Source organism: Nyctereutes procyonoides, unplaced genomic scaffold, assembly GCF_905146905.1.
Source record: "Nyctereutes procyonoides isolate TBG_1078 unplaced genomic scaffold, NYPRO_anot_genome, whole genome shotgun sequence".
NCBI classification, from domain to species: Eukaryota; Metazoa; Chordata; class Mammalia; order Carnivora; family Canidae; genus Nyctereutes; species Nyctereutes procyonoides.
In genome coordinates, this window is record NW_026575121.1 from 48,999,912 (window position 1) to 49,023,555 (window position 23,644).

General features: G+C 40.9%; 1 protein-coding gene across 18 annotated transcripts in view; it reads right to left on the reverse strand.

The window, feature by feature from the left end:
• Positions 1–23,644, reverse strand: part of DOCK9 (dedicator of cytokinesis 9) — a 277,563-nt gene that overhangs the window by 103,063 nt on the left and 150,856 nt on the right. For all 18 annotated transcript variants that reach the window (XM_055336137.1, XM_055336149.1, XM_055336142.1 and 15 more), the window contains exons 4-10: positions 23,230–23,312; positions 20,286–20,355; positions 18,162–18,257; positions 17,044–17,178; positions 10,972–11,146; positions 9,970–10,037; positions 12–86 (exon numbers count right to left, since the gene is read on the reverse strand). In XM_055336137.1, the coding sequence (XP_055192112.1) occupies positions 12–86; positions 9,970–10,037; positions 10,972–11,146; positions 17,044–17,178; positions 18,162–18,257; positions 20,286–20,355; positions 23,230–23,312 (702 nt within the window). The remainder of the gene's footprint in view (positions 1–11; positions 87–9,969; positions 10,038–10,971; positions 11,147–17,043; positions 17,179–18,161; positions 18,258–20,285; positions 20,356–23,229; positions 23,313–23,644) is intronic.

Sequence of the window (23,644 nt, forward strand, 5' to 3'; positions counted from 1 at the left end):
TAAAATTGTACCTGGGCATCTGGGTCCAAGTAAAAAAGTTTAACTCTGCTTTCACTCTTCAGTTTGATTTCTGCTTCTCTGGTACTCTGATAACAAGAGAAACAAAAGATAAAAATTACATTTAAAAAAATCTTTTCAAAGAGGTGTCCAAACATGTTTGTCCCACCCTGAAGAGCCAGGCTGCCAGACAACTCCACTCTCACTTAGGAGAGTCGACTGCATGCTGATGAGCAAGGACAGGCTATTGAGTAGGTAACACACGAAAGTGCCACTGGGGTGAAAGAAGATCTGATCATGGAGAGTCAAACAATCAAAGAAAGCAAAAGAGAATAATTCAGCATTACTATCAAGAAAGGCTTCAAAAAGCAATAGAAGGGGCAGACAGGCTATGAATGAAGGGGTAAAATTTGAGGTAGCTTAAAGTAGGAAAACACAAGCATTTGGGGCTGAAGGTAAAGGATGCATGGCACAGACAGACACGGAGTGGAAATGAGCCCAGATGGTAGAAAGAATGTGGGGTCCACCTAAGACTGAGGTATATGTCCAGGAAGAGAAAGGAATAGGTTCTGGATTGTGGGATAGGAAACTATGGCAGATCTTGAAGGATTGCCAATGGTGTTTACAGCAGGCAGGATGAGGCATTCAGTTAATATTTATTGAGCACCTATTATGTGTCAGACACTAGGGACATAAATATGAATGAAACAAAGCACTTATCCCCAAGGAATACTAGCGAAGATAGAATATAAACAGGCAATAAGAATGGCAAAGAAAGTGTAAGGCATAGTGAGTGCTAACCTGGACGAAGGGATGGCAGTCAGGAAAGAAGGGAGCTCTGGGACGAGGTACTAGAGCTACAAAGCTACAGACATATCTAAGCAATGATCAAGTCATTCATTACGATTGGATGGTTGGGCACAATGGGAAAAGTAAAGATAAATGAATCTGGAATTTGTATATTAGGGACTGCAGATTTCCTTCAGAAGCCAAAAAATCCAAGTGCCCTATTTTGAGCAAGGGTGTAATATAACCAGGTCCTGCATTTTAAAGGAATCCTTTGGGCAGGGCTGAGGTAATGGGTTAGAAGGATAAGACCAAGAGGCTAGCACGGGCTCTTCATCACACCTGCCTCCCCATCCCAAAGCAGAGCCCATAGCAAAGCCTAGTCCTCACGTGAGCAGCCATTAACTGAGATGGGTAAGTCAGCAGGAAAAGCAGGTTTGTGGAGCAGGTGATCGAGCGTGGAGATGCCCGTGGACAGAGATGGCACTTGAGCACAAGGAAGGGAGGAAGTCTGAAATTGCAGATTCGGAAAAAATCAGTCTAGATTTGGGGCTTAGAGAAGCCTTGAGTTGAGAGTGGCTGAGATTCCCTGGGAGAAGATGTGGAGAGTTTGCAGACAGAAGCACTGGGGCCCTAACACTGAAGGGATGGAGGGTCAGAGACATATGGAGGCAGAGTGGGGGTGGATGGAGAAGTGGAATTTAGAAGAGAAAGAAGTTTCTAAGACATTCACAAGATGGAAGTCATTGCCAATCACATTATTATTCACTCTCCATGCCTCTAAATCTGTATCCTGTTCTTATTACTATCAGTCTCCATGGTTAAGTCTATAGAGTCAGAATAGGATGTCCTCTCTCATCAGTTCTTTCCCCACAGATCGAGTCACAGCTCAGCATGTGATGGGGCAGTGACAGCCACAGTGGGAAGGGTGTCTTGTCCTCTCTGCTGGAGGCTGAACATGGTCTATTAATTACACATCTAGATCACAGCTAATAAGAAACTGGGCAGCTTCCTCATATTCTCAGCTATGTAGCTGTAATAGGTTGGTTCTCAGCAATGACTCAAACTCTATCATGACTATATTTGAAAACCAACTGTGTCTGGTAAAGTGAAATTGACCACCAGAATATGACCTAAGAAACTATGTTCTAGTTCTAGTTCACTTCTCAACTAGCTACGTGAACATGAGCAAGCTGCTTAGCCTCTCTGGACTCCACTTTCATTTCTGAGTAAAATGTTGAACAAGATGTTGGCTAGAGTCTCTTTGCACAACAAAGTTTATCCTGATGTTCTCAATAGGAGCTTTAAGGCTTCTGGAGGTGAGGAGCCTTCCTACATTCCCACAAATCGCTTGATTTGAGCTGACGCAGGCTGTCTCCATACTCAGGAGAGGAAAACTTTTTAACTCCATCTTGCCTATCACCATTCCTAATTTTTCTTATCAAAAGAGCCATGTGCATAGAATATACTTAACTGAACACAAAGAATTTGCTTTATTTTGCATACAGCCCATTATGTTTCTGAACAAAAACATCAGTGCTAGGTGCTGCAAGCCACTACCAACAGTAATGCATTCTACTTCTCAATTTATGCTTCAGTCCTTCAACAAAGGCAGATCCTGTGATCTCAGACACTGAAGCAGAGCAATGGATTTTTAATGTAGATACAATTCCTGTTGTCTCAAACATCTTCTGAGATCAGAAATGAACACAGCACAGATGACTGCTACAAGGCCCACATAATTAGAGGGCAACCAGGGATGCGAACACAGTAAGAGAAAAAAGAATCAACAACTAGCCAAAATAGACTTAAAGCATCCCAATGTTGCCATTAATATCCAAGGGATATATTCTTCACTAGAGGAAACCATTTAATGGGAAAGAAGGGACAACTACAGTTGTAAAAATAACTTAAAAGCTTATCATCTACCTTATATACTTTGACAGCTCTGCTGTATCATTGATTAAAAGCAAACTCAAAGCTCCTTAAAAATTCCTCCCAAGGACTACAATGAATGCATTAAACAGAGGAGATGCCTGATAAATAGTGTTTGAAGGAATTGTCAAGTAAAACCAAGGCAGAAAAAAAATGTGGCTCAGGAAGTGCAGAGCTTTGCCCCAGACCCAGGGAATAACTGATATCTGGAAGCTTCCCAATGATAAAAGCAAATATTTATTGATAATAGCCAACATCTCTATGCTAAATATTATCCTAAGCACACCTTTAAAACTTGTACAACCTTAGGAGCAGGGTTCTAGTGTGATCCTTGTTTTAAAAAGGGGACACTGAGGCATAAGGGATAAATACTTCAATCAAGAAGTCAACACATTTCCATTAAATGAAGCCTGACTTCAAACTGAGGCTGCTTGGTTTCAGAGCCCAGACTCTTTAACTATTAGACAAGAAAAAAAAAAAAAAAGGTAATGAATATGAACAGGCAAGTCAGAGAGGAAGAAACTGAAATATATAAATAATAAATAGGAACATCTCACTACAAAGCAGCAAAACACAACTTAAAGCAGTGAAAAACTATTTTCACTCCCCTGGTGAGGACACAGAAAAATGGGAACTGTTTCAACCTTTTGGGAAAGCAACCTGGCAATATTTAAAGCATTAAGAACACAATAACCTCTGACCCAGAGGCCCCACACTTTGAGGAACATCTCTACTGAAATAAGAACACAGGTATTTAAGCTTATAAATATGTCATATTTATAAGCTGGGGGCTCCTAGGTGGCTCAGTTGGCTAAGTTTCTGCCTTTAGCTCAGGTCATGATCTCAGGGTCCTAGGACTGAGCCCCATGTCAGACTCCCTGCTCAGCAGGGAGTCTGCTTCTCCCTCTCCTTCTGCCCCTCCCCCCTCACTCATGCTCTCTTTCAAATAAATAACTAAAATATTTAATTTATATATATATGTCATATTATTTATTATATACTATTTGTAGAGACTAAAAAAGTGAAAATAACCCAAAATGTTCATGAATATGGAGGTAGTAAATAAAGTATACAATATCCACATTTAGAATATTACACAGCTATGAAAAAATGAGAAAATGAGATCCTTGACGGCCCCAGAGGGACATCTACACTATGTGTATGTGTCTCCATAAGCAATAAGTTTGATACAAGAGGCATTATAACAGGTTAATAACATTGGTGCTTTCAGGGATGTGGGCATGGAGCATGAAGGGAAAAGATGAACTCTATACAACTTTGGATACTTTTACTTATCACAGCAAACACATTTATTTTGACTTAAATTTTAGTAAAGACGATAAAATAAGTTCCCGTAATGAGTACTTTCACAATCTAAATGCCCAAAAAATATAGCTGTAAAAACAAAAACATTATCCCACAGTCTATCCTACTGCTGTTCAGTGCTTCTCAAAGTGACAAAATCCAGCTCTGTTCTTAAAATACACCATGGTCAGTGCACGCTGCGGAGGTAGGAAGATCTAGACTGGCTTTCCCCCTAGACCCTGTTGCTCCTAGCCTGCTCACAACCCATCCCATTACTTTGGGTTCAGGAGAAAGGAAAACATGAGGTAAGTGAAGAAAATGGACAATGACAGAGTAGTTCTCTGTAAAAACTGATACTTGCTCAGAAGTCAACTGTGAACCCTCATTTTAACCAGTAATGACACACCCTGACAATGTCTGCCTTGTCTAAGAAGCAACTATGGACCAAACGTTCAAGGGGTTTCCAGAATGACTGCCAAAGGCTTTAGGCATATTCTGTGTTTTAAGTTTATCTCTGAGCAAGCAAAACAATGAAAGCCAACAACCATAGCCAACAGCATCTTATTTTGAGGATAAGTTATCCAAAAAATACATTGTGTTGACTATTGACTCATTTAAACAGAATGAGGTGGAACAAAAAGACTTAGCAAATTCCTTTGAGGCCTGAATGTATGCTTCTTAATTTAAAGAGCTGTCACAATCTGTTTATACTACGTATAAGATATCTAACTCCCTAGGACCATTATCTTGTCCTCTGTGTCACAAAGCCATAATAAAGCACATAGAATAAGGAGGCCCGGCGCATCTGGGTGTCTCACTCACTGAAGCGTCTAACTCTTGGTTTCAGCTCAGGACATGATCTCAGGATCCTGGGATCTAGTTCCCTGTGGGGCTGTGTACTCAGTGGGGAGTCTGCTTAAAGATTCTCTCTGTCTGCCCAAACCCCTACCCCCAACTCCAGCTCATGCACTCTGTCTCCAAAATAAATAAATAAATCTTTAAAACATATATATATGAAAAAGGAGGAGGCTTAAGAGATGGAATGCCTGCTGACCTCACAGACACATCCCCAGACAATTCCTTTGTATGATAATACAATGATATAGTTTTCTGGACTAGGATACAGGGAAGGAAGCATCTATGAAAGCTGGCTTTAAAAAGTCAGAAACGGTTATCTGTGAAACTGTTTCGGTTCCAACAAGTACTGTTGAGCCTGGCTGCCTGACCCATACTCAACCTCAGTGAGACTCTGAGGTTTGAGACACGGTACTTCATCTTGTGTTCAACCATGGAAGGTTTACCTGGAAAGATCAGTTCACTCACTAAAAAAAAGTTATCAGGTAAATGAACATGAGCAATTTTGCATTAACAGGAAACAATGCTTTTCTTTCAAAGCCACATGGGGAGACCAAGTTAAGGTGAGTTGCTGTTCTTTGAGTCTCAAAAAAACACAAAAAGAAAATCTGTGAAGGAAAAAATGCAGTGGGAGCAGGAGGGTTTTCTCATACTATCCTTACACAAGGGGGTGATATAAATGTGCCAATGACACTCAAGATAAAACATAACCACAGAAAAAAATTATTAAATAGTAATTGGGTTTACAACCAGATTATATTACCCCTTGAATCTACAAAGAAACCAATGAACTAACTTTAACTACAGTCTGTGTATTTAATAAAAATGCTGATAAGACTATGTGCTCTGGGGATCCTTGGGTGGCTCAGCAGTTTAGTGCCTGCCTTTGGCCCAGGGTGCGATCCTGGAGTCCTGGGATCAAGTCCCATGTCGGGCTTCTGGCATGGAGCCTGTTTCTCTCCTCCTGTGTTTCTGCCTCTCTCTCTCTCTCTCTCTCTCTCTCTCTCTCTCTCTCTCTCTCATAAATAAATAAATAAATAAATAAATAAATAAATAAATAAATAAATAAATAAATCTTTAAAAAAAAAAGACTATGTGCTCTGATACTACAAATGCTGCTACATTTACAACAAACATATATTTGGTCCCATATTAGACAATAGGAGGAAAAGAATAGGTTTCAGGGTAGGTACAGTGTGTCCTCAATAAGAAAACAATAAATATGTTCAGTACTAAATGTACAAGCAACATAACGGTCAAGAATCTACAACATATTCTAAAAACCTCAGCCCGTATTGCCCTTGCCATATGTCAAGAGCCCCTCCATTATATTACAAAAGGAGACACCAGTTATTTTTGTACTAAAACAACTTCCTGTCACTCATATCCTGTTTGTTCTGTCTGTCACAGTGGAAGACAAAAACCCGAGGCAACAGGATGAATGAAGCAGAAAGAGTTGCTGAGTAGAGAGGAGCCTGCCATTACATCTTCTCTGCCTCTTCATTCCCAGAATAAACACCCCTCTCTTGCTCAGGTGTGTGCACAGGCTCTCCTCCACGCATCACAACTCCCACCCTCCGCTACATCAGATTCTGCTACTACGGAATCCATTTCTCCTAAGATCAAAAGGACCAGTTATTGATCAACTCTCTGCTTCCTTAACAGGTACAAATGGTCCCCACCCTGGAACACTGGAGACGGTTATAAACTAAACTAAAATCACACGTGTGCTCTACCACCTGCCCTCCCAACACCACTGAGCAGGCCCACATACGAGTGGGACAGCAGCACGTGGACTGCAACATAGTACATCTTCATTTTCTTTATTCTTTTTTTTCTTTCTCCCTTTGAAAAGTTATTTGCTGCCCTTTTTCTCCCTTCTTAAACAAAAAATAACAACAGTGAAGCCCTTTATAAGGCTTCCTTTTTTGGGCTTTGACCATGACCACAGTAAGAAATATGTTTATATTACAACCCAATACACATACATATACTGCATATGTACATTTTTTAAAATAATATCTACCATTGGACTACCTGGCTGGCTCAGCTGGTAAAGCATGTGACTCTTGACCTTGGGGTCATGAGTTCGAACCCTATGTTGGACACAGAGAGGTTATTTAATAAGAAAAAACATTTTAAAAAAATAATACCTGTCATTATTAAGAGCAGTGTGCTTAATATTCCCTATTCAGTTTATATTTTTAAAATGTCTGGGACACACAATGTTGAGCTAAAGAAACCTGACATACTGTATGATTCCACTTATAACAAGGTCTAGAACAATCACAATTAATCTACAGTGACAGAGGTAAAAGCAATGGGGTACCAGCAGGGAAGGGAGTACAAGGCAGTCTGTTGGGGAACTAGAAATGTTCTATGTACTAATTTGGGTGGTGGTTATGCAGGTGCACAAATGTGAAATCCACTGAGCCGAACAATTAGTGCTCCATGTAATAAAGAGGAATTAAAAAGTTCTACTTCAATAAAAAAGAATAAAAATTAAAACAAAAAGTAAGAAATGGGGATTGAAACCAATTAAATGCATTTAACCAACCAAAATAGCTTTAGCTACTTGGTGGTTCTACATAGTTTGAAAATAGCTCTAAATAACAAATTACATATATATGCATATATATGCAACCTCTCTATGTATGTTATTTCATATATACTTTAAAAACTGTCCTAGGGCAGCCCCAGTGGCGCAGCGGTTTAGCGCCGCCTGTAGCCCAGGGTGTGATCCTGGAGACCCAGGATTGAGTCCCACATCGGGCTCCCTGCATGGAGCCTGCTTCTCCCTCTGTCTGTGTCTCTGTCTCTCATGAATAAATTTTAAAAATCTTAAAAAAAAAAAAAAAACTTTCCTAGGTTTTAGGATTGAGAAATAGTGAGTTAACATGCTGGCCAGGCACAGGTAGGCAGTGAGAGAAGAAAGGAAGGCACAATTCCTGTATGTCTTCATGGGGAAAAATATATATAGATTTCTAATCAATCAATATTAAACTCAAATAATATGGGCCTTCTCCTAAAGTGTCCACTGTGTTCATCCAATAAGTGTAGGAGGTTACTTTTCAAATTCTGGATTGCATTGCATATGTTATCTGCTTCAATAAACAAAACAGATTCAAACATTTTGCTTCGAGAAATTATGAGCCCCCTGAGCATCCAGAAACAAAAAAGCAAATCTCAATGCAAAATATGGTACACAGAAGTTCACACACAAAAAACACATACACACAAGCCAAAACTCTTCCCAGCTTAGTAGGAGGTTACAATGGTGGCACTAAAATTAGCTTTAATAGGCAGGTGCTAAAAAGATACTGTGGTAACAGTCAAGTCTTGAAGAAAAACAATACTCTAAAGTCCTAGCCAGGGAGGCAGATTTTATATTTTAGAACAATCTTAAAGTAAAGGTCAATGCTGAATGCCAGTCTATTTATAATCGTATATAGATAAACTGTGTTTTCTATTACAGTGTTTAAGATGTGGGTGTGTAGGGTCTGTATTCACAAAGAAAAAGAATAGAATGGCAATTACAGAGCAAGAGTATAAATGGCCAGAGGGGGAAAAAATATTTCTCTCATTTAAAAGAGAATCATTCATAGATGTACACAAGGAGATAAATACAAGGATATTCACTGTAGCATTGTTTGTAACAGAAGAAATTGGAAACAACAGAACAACTAAAATAAAATGCTTACACAGTGCAATGAAAGGAATGAACTAGATCTATATACCAGCATGGATGGATCTCAAACAGGGTGAATTAAAACATAAAAGCGAGTACAATATAGTATGTTAGCATTTATGTAACATTTTTAAACATATAAGACACAACCATAAAGATCATCATGATAGGTACACTGATAAATTTATAATGATAAAATGGAAGTTATCCCAGAAAACTCATAATAATGGCGCTCAGCAGTTGAGGTTGCAGGGAAGGAAGGATGGTGTTTAAAAATAACTTCAACCACAACTAATGTTTTATTTCTTTAAAAAATATGGAAGCTAAAAAGACAGTAAGAGTAACAGCCTTGGATCTGGGTCATGGGAAGATGGACGGTTGTTTTGATCTTCTTCATGCTTTTTAGTAACTTTTATGTTTCTCCAAAGTATTAAAAATGAATATAACTTTTTTTCATTCAGAGTGATCTGGAAGCAATTTATAAAACTCAAGGCAACCCCTCTTTGGTTTAGTAGCAAGACTACCACAGACCATCCTCTTTGGAGGTATGTCTATTGACCTGGAAAGGGGGAGCATAAGTATGACATAGTTAAGTACCATGCTAACCTGGGAATCTTCAGGGTGCCTGGGTGGCTCAGTCCATTAACCATCTGGCTCTTGATCTGGCTCAGGTCATCATCTCAGGGTCGTGAGATCAATCCCTGGGTCAGGCTCCTCACGCAGTGCAAAGTCTGCTTAAGAGCCTCTCCCTCTGCTCCTCCTACCCCACTCACCCCACGCACTCTCTTTCTCTTTCTCAATAAATAAATAAATAAGATCTTATTTATTTATTTGTTTGTTTGTTTATTATTTATTTGAGACAGGGGGCAAGAGCACAAGCTGGGAGGAAAGGTAAGAGGGAGAGGAAGAAGCAGACAACCCATTGAGCAGGCAGCCTGATATGGGGCTCAATCCAAGGACACTAGAATCATGACCTGAGCCAAAGGCAGATGCTCAACCAACTGAGCCACCCAGGTGCCCCAATGAAACCTTAAACACACACACACACACACACACACACACACACACACACACAGGGGAACTTTACCTATGCGTTTTGGTTATTTCTTCAATACTCATGACTTGGTATTAAATATTATGGAGGGGCAGGAACAATAAAATAATAAAAGAATAATTTGTAAGGTTCTTTCTGGAAAACAGACTAAAATTTGACTCAGATCAGTATTTTACCTCATCTCATATTCAGGTCAGAAAACACAGAGCAGTAACCACAACATCTTTTCAATGATTTACTACCATGTAATTGTTAATCATTTTAATAGATTCTATCCTGGACAAACTCAGGAAATGAGAAATATTTCAGTACCATTCTAAGAAGAGCAGAAGACTTAAAATGATATTACCTTGGCAAGTTCAGGCAGGTAACTATCTAAACCGGTACCAGAACCTTCAAATTTGCTTTGTTCATCATCTGAAATGGTAAAACAGACTACCTGAGTCACTTGTAATTGAATGTATTTTATTTAAAGCAGGAAGTCAAAGCCCATTTCTCTTTTATACTCTTAAATGCAGTGGTTTTCAACTCTGGACACCCATTAAAAACACCTCAGAGCTTTTTTATAAAAATACTAATGCTCAGGGTTGAGAGTCAAACTAACAACTGATACAGCATGCACACTGTCTAGAAAGAACCGATATTAGTCATAAACTACATGGCCACATCCATCAGACCCACTAAAAGTGAGGCCTGCCCAGGTCCTACTCCAGGCCCACCAAATCAGAATCTCTGGTAGGACAAAGGAAAAGAGAATTTTTTAAAGGTTCCCTGTAACTTATAAGGTACAGCCGGGGTTGAGAATCATGGCTTGAGGAAGAGCTTGAAATAAAACATGATTTGTCAAGAACATAGTCAGGTTTTTCCCACCAATTTAATAAGGCTTCTGCCCATCTTTGTCTTGAAATTACTAAAAGATAAAATTGATGATAATAATAATAACTATAGTATTTTAAGTGCTGACTCTACATCAGGTGCTCAAGATATATAATCTTAATCTTCCCATCTACCAGCAAGTTCCATTTTATTCCTGTTTCACAGATAGGTAAACCAAGGCTCAGAATATGGACGTGGCTTGCACAAAGTCTCACAGCTGAAAAATGGTAATTCTGAGACTTGAACTCTTCCTTTCTGCCCTCAAAGCTGTAGTACTTCCCATTACATGATTTACCGATAAAAATATTGGCAGGGTAGTAAATTCTAATGTGACAGAACTTCTACTGACGAGCTCTCTGTAAGAGCTTACATCTGTCCCGCTGATCACGTACCTATGCAATATGTCTACTTTCCATACAAAATTAAAGACACCAACAAAGTATTCATATACCTGGAGAAAGCTGGATCCACTTACCTTCATGAGAGTCTCCATTTCGCTTTTCTTGCATTGCAGCTTCAAAGTTGAGCTGGAGAATCTTGTTTAGAATTGTAATCCATTCTTCCATTTCTGCTTCACTGTCTGCTGCCAAAAGATAACTGCTTTTGTCTTGCATCTTGAGCTCAAAAGCAAAACGCCTGACTTTGTTGTTCTGGAAATGGAATAGGGGTAAAAGAGACATATTTTAAGAAAATTGGAATGGCCTTAAATTTTTTTCCCTTTATAATTTGCTGACAGGTGCTACCTCATTGGCATTTTGGGGCAAGCTATTTAAAATGCAAGCCCCTTCCCTGCAAACCCACAACACTATCTACTTTCCCTGCTTATATTTTCTCCTTTGTTTTACACTACCATTTGACACATTATGTATTTTACATATCTATCTTGTTTGCTGTCTCCTCAAATGGTACAGAGCTCCTTACGGTAGAGATTGCTTTTGTCCAAGCTACATTTGTATTTCTAGAACACTGCCTGACATACAATAAGCTCTTGAAAAAAATGTTTATAGAACAAATGAAATTTCACTGAAAATTTTCAACCTCTCCAGCTCTTTTTTTTATTTTAATGTAGTAGTGTGTAGTATCACGTTTTAAAAGGCAAACCATTATCTATCAATGGGTTTGACTTCCTTATCTGAATTTTCCCATCATTTGTGAGTGCCCAAAGGTATCTGGACACCATGTCTACAGCCTTCCCTCATGCCTCCAGTTTTTACACTTATGAAAGAATGTCCAGCTCCAAGTACAAAAACAGTAGCCACCTGCAGTAAATGATGGAGGATGATAGTGCCCTAGATCAGGGTTTCTCATCCTCTGCACTACTGACATTTGGGGCCGATAATTCTTTGGTGTGGGAGCCGTCCAATGCACTGCAGGATGTTCAGCAGCATCCCTGGCCTTACCCACTAGATGCCAGGAGCATAACCCCAGCTGTGAAGATCAAAACATTGTCTCCAGATAGTAACAAACCTCACCCTGGTGAGCAAAATCACTCCCCCAAGAGACAACACTAAAACGAAGTTCAGCTCTAAGGACCATAGCACAAGATCCCTTGTATGCACAGACTGAGGACAACCTGTAGGGGGCAGAGAAGCCTTGGCCCACTAGATGCTAGCTGGGTAGCCGCAGTCCCCTGGGGCTGGCTCCTCAGCATCAGTGGCAGGGACAGGCTGACCCTCCCCAAGGCAGCTGTGTTCTCTGAAGCAAGCTTCTCAGACACACACAGGATGGTGCCATGCTGGACAAGGCCACACAAGCTACCATGCACAGACTGCCTGCTGCGGGTGCCTCATTCACATCAGGGCAAGAATCAGAGAGGAGTCAAAGGCTGGAGATGAAATATGTTTTCTGTCCCACTCACAACTGTGAAAATAACAAGTTAAAAGTAGGAGAGACATTAGACCTTGGTTCTACATTGTTTCCTTTCTCAACCTCAGTAACCTGATCTGAAAATAAGTGTAATCAACTTCAACATTTGAAAATGCTTTTAGGCCTTAAGATTCTACACTAGATTTCTTTCAAGTTCATTTAAAAATCCCAGTTGAGGGGATCCCTGGGTGGCTCAGTGGTTTAGCGCCTGCCTTAGGCCCAGAGTGCGATCCTGGAGTCCCAGGATCCAGTCCTGTGTCAGGCTCCCAGCATGGAGCCTGCTTCTCCCTCTGCCTGTGTCTCTGCCTCTATCTCCCTCTCTCTCCCTCTCTCTCTCTCTCTCTCTCTCTCTCTCTCATTCTGTGTTTCTTGTGAATAAATAAATAAAATCTTAAAAAAAAAAACTCGGGGCAGCCCAGGTGGCTCAGCGGTTTGGCGCCACCTCCGGCCCAGGGAGTGATCCTGGAGACCCAGGATCCAGTCCCACGTCAGGCTCCCTGCATGGAGCCTGCTTCTCCTGCCTGTGTCTTTGCCTCTCTCTCTCTCTCTCTCTCTCTGTTGTCTCTCTCATGAATAAAAAAATAAAATCTAAAAAAAAAAAAAAAAAAAAAACAAAACAAAAAAAACCCTGAAACTCAATGCCGGAAAATTTAACTAAGAAGTAACTTAAAAGGTACCTCAACTCTAGAATCCAAATGAAACTCCTACTTGGAAGTCCCACACAAGAAGTAAACTCCTGATCATTGACAGCTCAACTGTCTACTTTACATTGCGGATAAACTATTTTGATATAATCTGGTTTCTACTATGGCAGCTTTCAGCTGAGGTTGGGTTAGTGTCTAAGGATCATCCCCATGCCAATTAGCTGTTGAATCAAAAATAATTTTCAGTGCATTCTATTTGGTGCTATAGCTTGATCTAGGACCCCAATACACTTATGTGCATTTCATCATTTTGAGGGGGCACATCCTGCATAGCGTTTTTCTGTTTTTAAGTTGGTTTCCAATAATTAAAAATACCAAGACTTAAGTAAATTTTTATCTTTCTGTATTTTTTTTTCTGTATTTCTTGAAAAACAAAAAAAGAGATCATCTAGCACCCTTGAGCTGGTAGTCCAGCCCCGCAGCATCAGCCACAGCTGAGAGGGGGCTGCCCTGATGACACAGGACCAATTTGTCCTCCAGTTTATCACAGTTCTCAGCATTCCCTCTTACTTTTCACTCAGACCTCTTCTAATTTTTTAAGATTTTATTTATTTGAGAGAAAGAGCATGGGGGGGAGGGGCAGAGGGAGAAGGAGAAGTGGGCTCCCCGCTGAGCAGGGAGCCCAACACAGGGATCCGATCTCAGAATCCTGAAATCATGATCTGAGCAGAAGGCAGATACTTAACCAACGGAGCTATCCAGGCACCCCTCAGGCATCTTCTTTTACTTAATTTTCCTGCTTGGCTATTGCAGACATCTGAGTCTGGACTTCTAACTTCTATTGCTGGCCTGATGAGGTAACAGGGTCTGGACTTATTCTCCCATCATAACTAGTAACACTGAGCAAAACAGATGAAACAACTGTTTTCAGATATTCGACATGACAATAGTTAAGGTATGTAATCCCTGATGGACAGGAAATAAATGAGGGGAGCCCTGTCAACATTCTGTGGGAGGCAGTATCTGGGTTGTAGCCCAGGAAGGGGAACCCGGTCGGAGTCCTGCCATTCTCCCTGAGTCAAAGAGACCGACCACAGTTCAAAAAGACCAGGGTGGCTACAACATACAGGACACAGTTTCCAGAATGAGAGCTCTCCCTGAGTTCTCAGCATGTAAAACAAAAGAGATCCAGATTTAGTAGCAAAATGTCAGAGTCACGCATTCACTTTGTATACATCTTCTATATGCATGTTATGCCTGAACAAAAAAGCTTACCAAAAAAATCAAAATGAAGACACATGAACCTAAATTTCAGGTCACTACAGGTAAAGAGAAGTTCGAAAAGAACAGGGAATAAGAGTAACATCAGCCCCCCATAAGAACATGAGAATCCAGAAGATAATGGAGTGCCTTCAAATTCTAAGGTAAATTTCACCTTGGATTTATACATATGGCTAAATTATCAATCAAATATGAATGTGAAACCAAAAAATATTTGCAGGTAAGTTAACTCAAGAAATTAACAACTCAGACATGATTTCTCAGGAAGCTACTTGGAGGATGTGCTCCTCTGAAACAAGAAAGTAAGACAAGACTGAAGAAGACATGGGATCTTGGAAATAGGGAATCCAATGCAGGGAGGAAGGCAGTTTTTCAGAATGATGGCTATCCAGAGGCCGAGAAAGTAATTAGTCCAGATGAGAGCAGGAAGAAAGGCTGCAGGAGCTAAAATCCTACCTTCCATCATATAATGTCCACAAGTGATGAATAAAAAGCAGCAGACATGCCTTCTCCAGCATTATGGAGGCACATCCCCAGAAAGAACGTTGGAAAAAGCTGAAAATGATCGTTTTGGGGGAGTGAGGAGTGGGTAAGGTAGAGGTGTTGCAGGCAGGAATGTGCGTGTAATGTTACTTTTCTGCACTGTTTGACTGTTTGACCCAGATGAATGTATTACTTGGATAAAAATGCAATTTTATTTTATACACGTGAGTACATAAACAAGTTCACAGGAATCCCTGGGTGGCGCAGTGGTTTAGCGCCTGCCTTTGGCCCAGGGCGCAATCCTGGAGACCCGGGATCGAATCCCACGTCGGGCTCCCGATGCATGGAGCCTGCTTCTCCATCTGCCTGTGTCTCTGCCTCTCTCTCTCTCTCTCTCTGTGACTATCGTAAATAAATAAAACAAAAACAAAAACAAAAAACAAGTGCACACCCCTGAAGGTCAAATCACAGAGCTGTGTCTCCAACCTCCATCACACTGGACCCACAAAACAACCTTTCTTATAGAACAGTATTTCAGGCCAATGTCATTGGCCAACACTGAGTCATTTTTACGAAGAGTTCTCTGATCATGGTGACTGCATCTGTTGTGAGGGGTTGTCAAGGAGATTGTTCATTAATCGCACAGTGGCCTTTGTATGAGGGCCCCCACGAGAAATGCCTGAATGATCTTCATTCTGAGATGACTTGGGCAGCTTCTGACTAATTGGATTGTTTGCATCGTGTGCACTGCACTGCACTATCAAACGGGTCTCCCAGCTAGAAAGCAGAGACCCCAGATTGCCACCCACCCACAGCAGGTGTCAGGTTTCTTTAACACTTTTGTTTTTTTATTAGCTGATTCCTCTCTATCTCCTCACTACCTGGACTCCTTATTCACCTTTCTACTTTCAAACCCATTTTAGATTCATGTAATCCTGGTCCTTGTATGGTACTGCCTTAGGTCTTCCTGGAAAGTGGCAGGGGAGTGGATGGATGGATGGTTGGTCAGATTGGGAAAGTGGCAACTTGCTTGCAAAGATAATTCTGTGAAGGTATGAAAGGACCTACACCAAATGGCAACAGCAGTTCTCCTGGAAAGGGAGAGATGGGGATTGAGAGGGACCTTCAGCTTATCTGATTGTTATTATAATATGAGTACATTATAACATTAGTGCATTATGCATGATTAAAAATAATTTTTAAGAATAACTCTACAACTGGGGCACCTGGGTGGCTCAGTCGGTTAAGTGTCTGACTTTGGCTTAGGTTGTGATCCTGGGGTCCTGGGATCAAGCCACACATTGGGCTCCCTGCTCAGCAGAGTCTGCTTCTGCTTCTTCCTTTGCCCCTCCCCCTACTTGTCCTCAATCTAATAAGTAATTTTTTTTTTTTTAAAGTAACTCTAGGGATGCCTGGGTGGCTCAGTGGTTGAGCGTCTGCCTTTGGCTCAGGGCATGATCCTGGGGTTCCAGAATTGAGTCCCATATTGGGCTTCCTGCATGGAGCCTGCTTCTCCCTCTGCCTATGTCTCTGTCTCTCTCTCTCTCTCTTTCATGAGTAAATAAATAAAATCTTGGAAAAAAAAGTAACTCTACAACTGCAATAGCACTATGATAAAAATATCCAATGTTGGCTAAATTCTTACCATGTGCCAGCACTGTTCTAAGCTCTTTACATACATTAATTAATCCTCTCAGTAACCATATTTGGGACAATTATCTCTATATAACAAATGAGGAAACTGAGAAACAGAGAGGATCCATGATGTCTCTGAGGTTTCATAGCTGTTAAGTGGTAGAGCAGGGATTTGAATTCACTCTGGATCTGAAACCCCGTCTTTTGGCTATCCTGCAATTGGTACTATGACCATAGTATAAAAGCCACCACTGAGAGGCCAGGAACTGTTCTGAGAATTTCCAAATTAATTCATCCAGTCCTCTCAATGTACCCTGTTAAGGAAACATGATCATTACACATATTTTGCCTGAGAAGAAACTTTCGGTAATAGCCTGTCCAAGGTCACACAGCTGTAAAGCAGCACAGCCATGTCTTAAAACACAGGAACGTTCAGGCCTACCACAACAGAACTCTGTCTGCTTTATGTGCCAGCTTCTATCATGATGAAAAACAAGCCTTTACTCACCTGACAGTCAGCTATTCTATTTCCACCCTCAAATACTGCCACTATTGTAAGTGTTTGCTTAAATCTGCTCATTCACAGATGGCATTCTAACAGATAAGAAAACTTGACAATAGAACCCTATTCATATTACCTGAACCACTCCCATACAGGAATCCAGAAATATTGATCCTTTTGGTTCTTTGGAGATCTTTTCATCTTTATAAAAATTCAAATTGTAGGATCCGTCACCAAGTTGAAGCAGGTGGAAAAACCGTCTTTTAAATGACTGAGAGAAGAAGACACAGCTATTGTCTCAAAATGAAAAGAGTCACAATGTCCATCGATAACTCACAGCTATACACACATATGTGAAAACCACTTCCATTCTCTCCAAAACAAACCCAATTCTGGCCAACGCATCAGGTAATGGTGAGTTAGATTAGGACTCTCCATCACATTTAATAATTTCAGTGCATTTAAATTCTGAGGCGGTGGTTCACTTAACATGCATGGGTCATTTTTCTCACCCACAGAATTTGATATTTTTACATAACCACCCAAAAGTAGTACAATGAGTTCCAATGTGGGATGCAGCACAGAAGGATGGAAACTTTCTAGAATCCCCAGGGTTTCTTGCTCACACAGAACAGGAACTTTTCTCTGCCTCGTGACACTGAATGATTTCCCAGCCTCAGGATTATGATGGTCAGCATTTCCCCTGAGTTATTTTCTATCTCCCTGTCCATCTTTAACTCCCTTCCATTACTTCTCTCTTCTTTATTATTTATCCTAGTCTTTCTCTGGTCCCACTTCTCTCCTGAATGGCTTTTTAAACAGTTCTGCTCTTCACTTTGCAACCCCCTTCCAATCTAACAATTTTCCCTTTGGTCCTCAAGTTTTGCTTTTGTTGAGTTGGTCACAGTAGACCTCTCAGAAATGTTTAGATTTAGACCCTAGGTAATGCGCTTGGAGGTGCCATGGAACACTCTTGCAGGGGATACAGAGAAGAAATCCCATGTTGGCGACTGCACCTACACACCAGCCCAGTGATGGTCTCGTCATGCTGGTGGTCAGAGAGTGAAGCAGGGGAATGGGTAGAAGTGGGACGGTACCAATGGGGGTCGATCTACCAGGGATGCATCTTACTAACCAGATAATATCACTTTTGTCAGGAAGAACAGCATACCCATTCATTTTGAGCATTATTCCCAAGACCTAGAGCAGAATGGGTTTAATGAGAGGGGAATGCAGGGTGATGGGCCGCCTTACCCTCATGGTCACGCTTATTGCACTGTTCATGTTGCCTTTGTACAGCCACCCGTGTTTGGTGATCCCACCCTTCTGAGAGCCGAGGGAGGCAGCATCCTAGGAGAGAAGGAAAGCTACAATCAAGCTCCCATTACTACGAATCCTGCTGTGAGTTTGGTCAAGGTGAAAATCATTCAGTTGGTGCCAGCTTGCCCCATCCTACCCCTTCCCTGGAGTCACCATCTGCCACAAGTCACTTTAGAGTCTGTTTGGCAGTAAAAGAAGGAGAAGCCTACTTCCTGAAAACTCTAGCCCATTTAAAGGCAAAGCTAGCTCCAGTCCAAATTTTTAAGTGTTTAATGAGCCACAGAGAGTACATACCATACTTGACCACTCAGGTTGTAAGGTCTCGCCTGGTTTCATGAAAAAATGTTTTCAAATCATACTCCCCTATACTTGGAGGACAAAAGCAAATTCCTGGAAAAGTTCCCAGAGGCTCAGTTCAGAGGAAGGTGAACGAAAAAAGGAAGGACATGGGAGGCAACAGAGAAAGGAGAGATGAGAGAAGAGGATGGGGCAATAGCATGGAAGGAAAGACAGGCAAGAAGGCAGAGAGGTAATGGAGAGGAGGGGAGTCGGAGAGGCACAGGAACATAGCTAGAGAAACCAACACACTCGTGTCTGCAGGTCCTGTCTCCAGCTGTGGGCTCTGGAGCAAATGAGGCAAGTGAAGCCACTGGCTGCTGCTGCAAATACATTAGGCACACACTCATACATCTGACAGACTGACAGATGACATGTGTACACACACAATCTGCCACACCCTGACCCAGGGCCCTCCATGCCCTCTTGTGAGGCTCCCCTGTGGCCTCCTCGCCCCTCTAAGGCAATGTCCAATGGATACTTGAGTGCATATAGTAGGAAGAGAGGGCCACATGGTGTCACATTACCTGGGCTCACACTTTGTTAGACTAGTCTCTAATAGTGATCTTTCTTTTTCTAATCAAGTAGACCATTGCAGAGACCCATCTTATGTGTTGTTTTAGATCATCTCTATATTAGTATTGGTGGTTTTATTGTTCTTATTGCTGGCAATAATAGAAATAACTTGCCTGTCTAGGATTTTAGAGTGTGTTGTGTGCCCTTACATGCATTATTTCAAATGGTTCTCCTCTTACTACCAATCAGCACCAAGTTTTTTTAAGTATCTTTTCATTTTGAATGACCACTTACTCTTCCCAGAATTATTTTAAAAGTGGTTTCTAGGGCAGCTGGGTGGCTCAGCAGTTTAGCGCCGCCTTCAGCCCAGGGTGTGATCCTGGAGACCGGGGATTGAGTCCCACCTCGGGCTCCCTACATGAAGCCTGCTCCTCCCTCTGCCTGTGTCTGCCTCTCTCTCCCTCTCTGTGTCTCTCATGAATAAATAAATAAAATATTTTTAAAAATAAATAAATAAAAGTGGTTTCTAAAATAATTTGCTACCATGAACATTTTAACACGCTTGAATAGCTGGCATTATAGCTTAGCTGACGATAAATAAATAAAAATAGGAACACCCCACCCCACCCCCCACCCAAATCACAGTAAGGCATCTAATATTGACTAGGGGATAATGAGAAATGCAGAAACAGGCAGCACCAACTTTTCATTAGGTTTCCCTTACTTAGTCATCTTAATGCCCAGCTTTCTTTATATACTTCTCCAAGAGTAAGGCAAGTGGGCTTGTTTTAAAAAAAGAGAAAAAGAAAAACTTCTTGGTACCATATACTACACTCAAAGCCATTACTTAAGAAAGCCATTTCAAGTCTACTGGTGGCCAGATTGTGTCAAGATATCCTGTTGAAAAACAACCTAAATTTAAGGTCTCAGTAATCTTTATATCTTTTAACAACGTAGCCAAATCTTATCCAGGCCTTTGAAAATAATCTCAGAACAAATAAACAAGACAGGAAGAACATGCAATGCTAAGCAGTCAAGTTGAAAGGGAGAGCTTATTTCAATCAATCCAACAATACATTTTTTAAAAATTCTTCCCATTTCAAGAAACATTCCAATTCCTCTTTGGGCTAAAATTTGGTAATTTTCCAACCAATCTTGTAAATCTGTAAACTAAATCAATTTTTAAATCTGCAAACAATCACCTACCTCATCTTTGTCAACCTCCTCATCAACTTCATAGACATGAACTGGAAGTTTATCCAACTTGGCTACTTTGCTTTAAAAAGAAGAAAGAAGTTTATTTTATAATCCACAAGGATATGTTGCATCTCTTCCCCCATGAGAGGAACCAACATTTAACAAATCCAAAATTGGCTTCACTCAGCTGAAGAATAAAAACAATCAGGACACCTGGGTGGCTCAGTGGTTGAACATCTTCCTGTGGCTCAGGGTATGATCCCCAAGTGCCGGATCGAGTCCCACATTGGGCTCCCCACAGGGAGCCTGCTTCTCCTGCTGCCTGTGTCTCTACCTCTCTCTCTATGTCTCTCATGAAAATAAATAAAAGCTTCAAAAAAGAAAGAATAAAAACAGTTGACACTACTGCTCCTCAAAGTGGGTGATCCAAGAATGAGGAGCCCCCAAAAGCCACATAGAAAAGCTGGCATAGGTTGTTGGGAGTTGGATATATTAAAAATGGGAAAGTGTAGGGGGTGACTGGGTGGCTCAGTCTGTTGAGTGTTCAACTCTTGATCTCAGCTCAGGCCTTGATCTCGGGGTCGTGAGTTCAAGCCCCACAGTAGGCTCCGTGGAGCCTACTTTAAAAAAAAAGGGGGGGGGGGAAGTGTATTAATAAGTAAAGACTTGGTAGAATAACTTTTAAGACTTATTTCATTTATTTGAGACTGAGAGAGAGTGTGCATGAGCAGGGGAGAGGCAGAGAGAGAATCTGAAGCAAACTGCCTGCTGAGCACAGAGCCCAACTTGGGTGGGACTCGATCTCACAACCTCAAGATCATGACCTGAGCCAAAATCAAAAGCTGGATGCTTAACCGACTGAGCCACCCAAGTGCTCCAGGAGAATAACTTAAAATGAAGTTTATGGGCAGCCCGGGTGGCTCAGCGGTTTAAGCATTGCCTTCAGCCTAGGATGTGGTCCTGGAGATCCGGGATCGAGTCCCACATCGGGCTCCCTGCATGGAGCCTGTTTCTCCCTCTGCGTTTGTCTCTGCCTCTCTCTGTGTGTCTCTCATGAATAAATAAAAATCATAAATAAATAAATAAATAAATAAATAAATAAATAAATAAATAAATAAATAAATAAATAAATGAAGTTTATAAGAGAAAAGGAAAATGGGGTCATGGCCTTTACAGTGGGAGGTATGGTCTTGATGATGACAATGGTAACAACAACAGCACAGTCATAGCCACTAGCATTTATTAAACAGGATGTTCTAAGCAATGTGCTTCACATGTTTTATCTCCTTCACTAGGAGCTGGAGTCAAGAGCATTTAATTGATGAGAAGACTGAGGCTCACAGAGGGCAGAGTGAACAAACAATGCAGGCAGACTACAGAATCTATGCTCTTTTTTTTAATTTTTTTAAAATTTATTTATGATAGTCACACACACACAGAGAGAGAGAGGCAGAGACACAGGCAGAGGGAGAAGCAGGCTCCATGCACCGGGAGCCCGACGTGGGATTCGATCCCGGGTCTCCAGGATCGTGCCCTGGGCCAAAGGCAGGCGCCAAACCGCTGCGCCACCCAGGGATCCCAGAATCTATGCTCTTAATCACTGTTAGAATCCCCCCTCCTTTGGGGTGCTGGGTGGCTCAGTGGTTGAGCATCTGCCTTTGGCTCAGGTGGTGATCCTGGGGTCCTGGGATTAAGTCCTGCATCAGACTCCTCGGAGGGAGCCTGCTTCTCCTCTGCCTATGTCTCTGCCTCTGTGTGTCTCTCATGAATAAATAAAATCCTAAAAAGGAAAAAAAAAAAAAAAGGAATCCTCCCCCTTTCTTACCACACAACTGGAAAATTATTAATGCTAAAGGTAAAATCAACCAGCGTTAAAAGCATACCATCTAGTAAGTTCACTCCATCTCATAGTCTGTTCTATGATAGCTAGGAGAATAGTCTGAACCAGACTGTCAGTGAGGATAGATTAATCCAACCCAATGGAAAGAACTTAAAAATCCCCAAGTAAGTATTGGGTAAAAATAGAACTAGGGAGCATACCCATCTGGAGAAGATAATGCTGCAAGGAGGGAGTGTTTTCAGCTGAGGTTTAAACAGAGTCAATCGGGAAGTTGGCTGAACACCCTTAAGGAGTGGCTGAACCATACAAATAGGAAAAACAAACAGCTAGGTCCACTGAGGATAGTTTCAACGGCCCAAACTCATAGACGCCACAAAATACAGAGAAAAATATATTAACAGGGTCTCAATTATAGGTAAAATTTTCATTGATGATGGTTACATTTGAAATACAATCCATCAATATTTGATCTTGATTTTGGTTTTTATAATCAGCTAGACCTAATTTACCAACTGCATCATTTCAGGATATACCATTCATTTTGTAACACATCCTCTCAAGGCAAGACCTACCTACATCTGGTCCATTTTAACGACTACCAATCAATCTAAACATACTTTTTTTTTGGTGTATTCCAGAACACATTAATACTTGAAAGAAGGTAAAGAAAATAGTCTGGAAAAATGCTTGCTCTTTGATTTAAACTTTTTTTAAACATAAGATTTATTCAATATAAAATGCTTTTCATGTCTCTTCAAAATATTCTTTCAAAGATAAAATGCACTGTAGCATTTACATTTTGTCTTCTAGTTCTCACTGAAAGTACATCACCTGTTGTGTTTTATCAGTGGTATCCTGAAAAGAACCATTGGCCATAACTAAACCATCCATGTGTTTATTACCGCTTAACCAATCCCAGAGTGCTAGGTTTGAGTCCTATTATCAAATACCCTGGAAATAATAGCTATTCCATATACAGACAAACTATCTAGAAATATTTTCTCCAGTTACTGTGATTGCATTTGAAGTTACATACCTCCCTAAGCATTTCAAGTGCAAAAACTATTGCCCAAGTGTATAACCCCACCTTGTGTGGCCTGACCATTTACTCACTTTGGAAGCTGTCGAAACTCTCCCGAGTAATCTTCAAATTTATAATTCACCAGATGCCAGTCAGAGTTATAGGTTTTGATGCACTACAGGGGGGAAGGGTGGATTTAAAGGAAAAATAAAGAAGCATAAGAGGAAAAGAAAAAAGATATGTGATAGCTTTTGGAGAATATTTGGGAAGGTTTATGAATGCACACCCACATAAACATGAAAAAAAAAATTCAGTCACCTCAACCCTCTCATGCCTGAAATTCCACTATCAGAGGCTCCTAAAAAGCTTAAAAATCACTAAAACATTACCCTTGGGAATGGGGGCACTTAAAGTTACCATCATCCATGATCAGAGAACAGATTTTGCAAGGGGACAAACGTCACTTCATGTTGCTGTATTTACATAACGAACAATGTAATGCTTCTA